Source organism: Colobus angolensis, unplaced genomic scaffold, assembly GCF_000951035.1.
Source record: "Colobus angolensis palliatus isolate OR3802 unplaced genomic scaffold, Cang.pa_1.0 Scaffold252, whole genome shotgun sequence".
Taxonomy (NCBI): domain Eukaryota; kingdom Metazoa; phylum Chordata; class Mammalia; order Primates; family Cercopithecidae; genus Colobus; species Colobus angolensis.
The window spans coordinates 2,413,094-2,419,337 of record NW_012115733.1 but is presented as its reverse complement, the minus strand read 5'-3'; the positions used below and the strand labels follow the sequence as shown (position 1 = coordinate 2,419,337).

Sequence of the window (6,244 nt, the reverse complement as noted above, 5' to 3'; positions counted from 1 at the left end):
TGAGACAGGGTTTCACCATGTTGGCCAGGCTGGTCTTGAACTCCTGACCTCAGGTGATCCACCCACCTTGGCCTCCCAAAGTGCTGGGATTACACCTTTCCCAAGATTCTTACATTCGTCTGTGATAAAACAGAAAAACAAAACTCCTCCTTTATAAAGAAAGGTTACTTCAGGAGACTGAGTGCCTCAGAGAGAAATTGATTTGGTGAGAGATACATCTGTTTTGCCACGTCACTTAAAGCCCTCAAGGATCTCTGGCAAGGGTGGGGTGACTGAGTGGGGATCCATAGATATCCCGAGTAGGGTAACAAGGGACCAAGTTTTCTTTGAGTCTATGATCTAGGAGATACAACAGAGCCATCACTGCATTTCACTTACTTAAATGTATTTATAGGCCATCCCCGTCTAAAAAAAGGCTGAAGCAACTAAAGTTGTGCGTGTGTGTGTGTGTCTTCTGTTTGAAGTGGCAGAAATAACAGATTGGATTAGTTGTATAATGAAAACACCACAGTGTTGCTGACTGTGTATAAGTCTGTCTCCCTAGCTCAACTGGGGGCTTCTGGAGGGCAGGGACTCAGGGAGTTTTATATCAGGCATCCTGTACTTGAGTGTGGAGATTTATAGAATGAGAGATTGTATACAATAGATTTAGAAATGCCAAGTGAGATGTGGGAGTGTGTAACGTAGGACATACAGTGAGGAGACAGAGATATAAACAGACAAACAGAAGAGAGAGGAAGAGGAGACAGAGATAGAGTGGTGGGAAAAGATAAAGGGACAGAGAAAAGTAAGGGGGCGCTGGGCGCAGTGGCTCATGCCTGTAATCCCAACACTTTGGGCGGCTGAGGCAGGCAGATCACCTGAGGTTGGGAGTTTGGGACCAGCCTGACCAACATGGAGAAACCCTGCCTCTACTAAAAATACAAAATTAGACCAGCCTGACCAACATGGAGAAACCCTGCCTCTACTAAAAATACAAAATTAGCCGGGTGTGGTGGTGCATGTCTGTAATCCCAGTTACTCAGGAGGCCGAGGCAGAATTGCTTGAACCCAGGAGGCGGAGGTTGCAGTGAGCGGAGATCACACCATTGCACTCCAGCCTGGGCAACAAGAGCAAAACTCTGTCTCAAAAAAAAAAAAGAAAACTAGAGAAAGAAAGCAAAGAGATAAAGCCAAATATACAGGAAGAGAGAGAACAAACTGAGACAGAGGCAGAGACAGAAACTGAGAAGAGACAGGGCAAAAACGAGACAGAAAGATAGAAATAAAGAGAAAATGCAGAGGAAGAATCAGAGGAGAGACAGAGAAAAGGTAAAAGACAGATGGAGTTCCAGAGCGACAGAAGCAGGAAAGCACAGCTAAGGAAGATGCAGGACTGACCTGCAGCCTGCAGGCCCAGGCCCTGCCTCCCCCATGCCTCAGCCTCCTCTCCCTGTCCTGGTCCCTCACCTGAGCGGCTCTTGCTATTAGTGAGGATGTCCTGCAGCCGCTCCTGCAGCTTATCTGCCCGTTTCCGCTCCAAATGCAGCTGCCGCTTGAGGTCCTTGAGCTGTAGGGGACAGGGGTAAGATGAGGACTAAGGCCCAGTGGGCCCATAGGAGGGAGGCTGCAGGTAGGAGGGAGCCATGCTTGGGCACCCCTCCGTCTTACCGCAGCACTGCCCTTCTTCTCCAGGATCCTCTGCCCATCCACTGTGTCCTTCACTTCCTGTGGGAGAAAGCAGGCATGGCTGGTAGGTGCCGGAAGGGCTGCCTGAAGCATGCTCCCTCCCTGCCTCTCCTGCACGCTGAGGATCAGGGGTGTGTCTGGGGACTGTGCAAGGACCACTGACCTGCTTCAGGCTGCTAATGGTCTTCAGGTGGCAGTCCCGCTCCTCCTGGGCCTGCTCGAGCTGATCCCGCACATCCTGTAGCTCCTCCTCCTTGTCCTGCAAAGCAGAAAGCAGCTTAGGCATTGGCTTGGGAAGCCTCTGTCCTCCCAGGAGGGCCCGTCACTATCTGGAGAGAGGAACACCATCATGCGAGAGGCACCTTCAGCTCGGCAGCATGCTGCTCCCGACACTGCTTGAGGGCTTCCTCTTGTTCCTGCTGCTGCTGCTGCAGGGATTCCTACAAGACAAGTCCCAGGTCTGGCCACAGCCCCCCAGAAGATGTCATGCCCAGTTAGGGGTATGAGGGACTGCAATGGGGGCCCAGAGGTATGCAGAAATGACCCTCCTGCAGGGAACCCCACATGCCCTTAGGCAGTATACAGAAGTGTCACATCTAAAGCTGTACCATTCACATGGTTGACCTAGATTTGCATTTACATTTTATTTTATTTAACAAAACATACAGCGCTTACTATGTGCCAAGAATGTTCTAAGGGTTTTACATATATTAACTCATTTTCTGTAATCCTCCCGTAATACCTAGATGGTAGATATTATTGTTATCCCCTTTCTATCATTGATGAAAACAGGCCACAGAGAGGTCAGATAAACTGCCCAAGGTCACACAGCTAGGAAACGGCCCAGCCAGGATTCAAACCTAGACAAACAACTGGCTCCAGCCTGTGCTCTTCACTGCTACATGACAATGCCTTTCAATGTATCATGAGATTTCCAGAAAATGGCAACAAAGGTTCTTTTTTTGAGACAGAGTCTCGCTCTGTCACCCAGGCTGGAGTGCAGTGGCACAATCTCAGCTCACTGCAACCTCTGCCTCCTGGGTTCAAGTGATTCTCCTGCCTCAGCCTCCTGAGTAGCTGGAAGTACAGGCGCCGGCCACCATGCCCAGCTAATTTTTGTATTTTTAGTAGAGACAGCGTTTCACCACGTTGGCCAGGCTGGTCTTGAACTCCTGACCTCAAGTGATCCGCCCACCTCGGCCTCCCAAAATGCTGGGATTACAGGCATAAGCCACCGCACCCAGCAGGTTCTAATTCAAATAACATCAGTGTATTGCATTAATTTCCTGACAGAAGTACAGTTTCAGGAGAAAGAGGTGCCTTTCCAAATTTGCATAAAGGCAGGGCAGCCAAAACACATGACAGTCTGTCCTATCTGATGGCCATCCCCTGATCCACTTCAGAGAGCTGCTATTGAGCCAGGAGACTGTGGGGATATCCCTAAGTCCAGAAAATCTCGGGAAGTTCCAGGGCCTGACTACTCCTGTTTCTCTGGTTTGACATGAGGGCCCCAATCGACCTCTTGTTCCTCACCAAGCATCACCAACTCACCTCGGCTTCTTTCAAGCGCCGTTCAAACCAGCCCTTGGCTCCATCCATGGAGTGTACCTGAGCTTGAAGTTCTTCCACTGTCTGCTGGAGAGTCTCCAGCTCCCGTGTCCGGGCCTGGGATGGGGCAGACTGTCATGGGCCAGGCAGGCAGAGGAGTGGGCACCTGATGCACGCCACCCATTGGCCTATCAGTAACACTGTGGTCCCCAGGTTTTAGAGGAAGAAGGGCATCGTCATCTACCCACCCACCTTCTCCTCCCGGATCTGCCCACGGAGCTCCTCCTCCTGACGCTTCTTGTCTTCATGCAGCTCTCGGAGCTCACGCTCATAGCGGGCACGCACCCCCAGCACCTCCTTCTCATGCCGTAGACGAACTGCTCCCAGCTCTTCCTTGTGCTGGGACTTCTCTTGCAGCGTCTCCATTGCTAGCTCATCCAGCATGGCCTTCCGCTTCTCAGCACTCTGGGGACCAGGACGATGGCAGTCAACTTCATTCCACAACATTGAAAAAAGGCCTCCCACCCTCTTCCCATGCCCAAAGAACTAGCCAAACTCCACTCCCATCCCCATTGAACTGGCTAAGGCACTCACCCATCCTTATAGAACTGGTCACTTTCTTTCTTTCCCTTCCCACTCTGATGGATTTGGCCAAGAAACTAGTCAACCACAAACCAATCAATTTTCCTTTCCCTCCTATCCCCACATATTTGGCTATATCACCTCTTCCCATCCCCATGCACTGAGCCAATTCCTACCCCTCATTCTCTCCCCTCAACCCTCATGTTCCCCTACCTTCCGAGCCTCCTGTAGTTCCTGGGTCAACTGCTCCTTCTCCTGCCCTATTTCTTGAAGTTGTTCCAGCAGCCGACTATTGGCCCGTAATGACTCCTAATGCAGACACCAAGGGGAAAGAGTTTGATAAAGAGCATCCAGTAGGTGCTAGTCACCCAGGACCATCTGGTAGACCATTTCCCTTCTCCCTGGTAAAGTTGGTATTGTGATCTCAATTTCTGGATAGGAAATATAGCAGAGACTGCTAGTTGCTCCCCAGTATTCATTCTCCCTTACTTTCCTAGCAATAAAATGTATAATCAGGCATACAGCTGTCTAGCAGATGTTTCCCCTCCTCCCTCACGGTTAGGTGTGGCCATGTGATTTATTTGTGTATGCGGAAGTAGTGAGTGTAATTTCGGTTATGCTCTTAAAGGAAAGAGGCACACTCTTCCCTGCCCCCTTTCCTCCTTCCTTCCAGATAGAATACAAACATGATGGTCGGGGAGCTTCAGCAACTGTCTTGGATGCCAAGATAAAAGTCTTGTGTTGAAGGTGGAGGAACAGCAATGGAGAAAGAACCTGGGTCACTGATGACTGGAAAGCCATCATTCCATCCCTGAACAACATACCTGGACTTTTAATGAGAGAAAACTAAATTTGTATCTTATTTTATCTACTATTATTCTGGTTTCTATTATGGAATCAGAATGGATATCCTTTGGGAGGCTGAGTCGGGTGGATCTCCTGAGGTCAGGAGTTTGAGACCAGCCTGAACAACACGGTGAAACCCCGTCTCCACTAAAAATACAAAATTAGCTGGGTGTGGTGCCAGGCGCCTGTAATCCCAGCTACTTGGGAGGCTGAGGCAGGAGAATCACTTGAACCCAGGAGGCGGAGGCTGCAGTGAGCTGAGATCGCACCACTGCACTCCAGCCTGGGCGACAGAGTGAGACTCTATCTCAAAAAGTAAATAAATAAAATAAAATAAAATAAAATAAAATAAGAAATAAAAATAAAATGAAAAAGAATGGATATCCTAACTAACTGAAGAGGCTAGTTTCAGAGAAGTGAAATGACTTGTCCCAGAACACAAAAGTGCTAATAAGTTAGGGAGCCAGACTAGAACCTAAGTCCTCCTGACTCCAGTCTTCCCACTCTACCTTACTGGGGACTTCCCTGGGCCATTACTAGGGAACTAGGAAGAGACAGGCCAGAGCCAAAGGTGTTACCTGGAGCTGGGAGTTGAGGTCATCTTTCTGTCCCATAAGGTCCTCGTACTCAGCCTGCCGCTGCTGCAACTCAGCTGCCAGCCCAGTGGTCTGTTCCCGGAGCGTATTCAGTTCTTGGGTCTTTGCTGTTTGGATCTGGAGAAAGTAGTGGTGATAAGAAGTAGAGTGAAAGGAACCCCAGGGGCCAGGGACAGGGTATGAGCCTCCTAGTTCCAGGGAAACAGGGAGGGAGGTGGGAAGAGAACCAGGAAGAGAAGGGAAATTTCAAACAGAAAAGCAATGAAGAGAATGGGTAAATGTGGCATGTTCATACAATGGAATACCACACAACAATAAGAGAACACACCTGTGTTGCACGTGGATAAACTTACATAGTGCTACCAGAAAGAAGTCAGAGACAAAGAGCAGCTGATTCCATTTATATGAAGTTAAAGAACAAGCGAAATGAATCTTACGTTGCTAGAGATCAGAATAATGGTTACTTCTGGGGGAGACTGACTTTGAAGGGATAAAGGGGACCTTCTGGGGTACTAAAAGTGCTTTATACTTTGATCTGGGTAGTGTCTATGGTGGCGGGGAGAGAAAGAGAGAGAGAGAAAAGAGAGAGGCAGAGAGAGAGGAAGAGAGGATTCACTGAGTGTACACTTTAAGATTAGTACATTTCATGCACTTTACTAGAGAGAAACTAGAAAGAAAGAAAAGCAGCGATAGGCCAAGCACAGTGGCTCACGTCTGTAATCCCAGCACTTTGGGAGGCCGAGGTGGGAAGACAGCTTGAGGCCAGAAGTTTGAGCCAGTCTGGGCAACACAGTGAGACCCTGTCTCTACAAAATAATTTTTTTTCCTCTTTTTTGTGATGGAGTCTTGCTCTGTCACCCAGGCTGGAGTGCAGTGGCACCATCTCAGCTCACTGCAGCCTCCGCCTCCCAGGTTCAATCGATTCTTCTACCTCAGCCTCCCAGCCTCCCAAGTAGCTGGAATTACAGGCACCACCACACCCGGCTAATTTTTTTTTTTTTTTT

The 6,244-nt window shown here is 49.1% G+C and overlaps 1 protein-coding gene across 1 annotated transcript in view; it reads right to left on the bottom strand.

The window, feature by feature from the left end:
* The window catches only part of GRIPAP1 (GRIP1 associated protein 1), a 27,746-nt gene that overhangs the window by 6,143 nt on the left and 15,359 nt on the right, over window positions 1-6,244 (bottom strand). The window contains exons 14-21 of the mRNA XM_011946685.1: window positions 5,223-5,357; window positions 4,012-4,107; window positions 3,469-3,681; window positions 3,220-3,333; window positions 2,031-2,108; window positions 1,832-1,927; window positions 1,651-1,707; window positions 1,450-1,549 (exon numbers count right to left, since the gene is read on the bottom strand). Coding sequence (XP_011802075.1) covers window positions 1,450-1,549; window positions 1,651-1,707; window positions 1,832-1,927; window positions 2,031-2,108; window positions 3,220-3,333; window positions 3,469-3,681; window positions 4,012-4,107; window positions 5,223-5,357 — 889 coding nt within the window. The remainder of the gene's footprint in view (window positions 1-1,449; window positions 1,550-1,650; window positions 1,708-1,831; window positions 1,928-2,030; window positions 2,109-3,219; window positions 3,334-3,468; window positions 3,682-4,011; window positions 4,108-5,222; window positions 5,358-6,244) is intronic.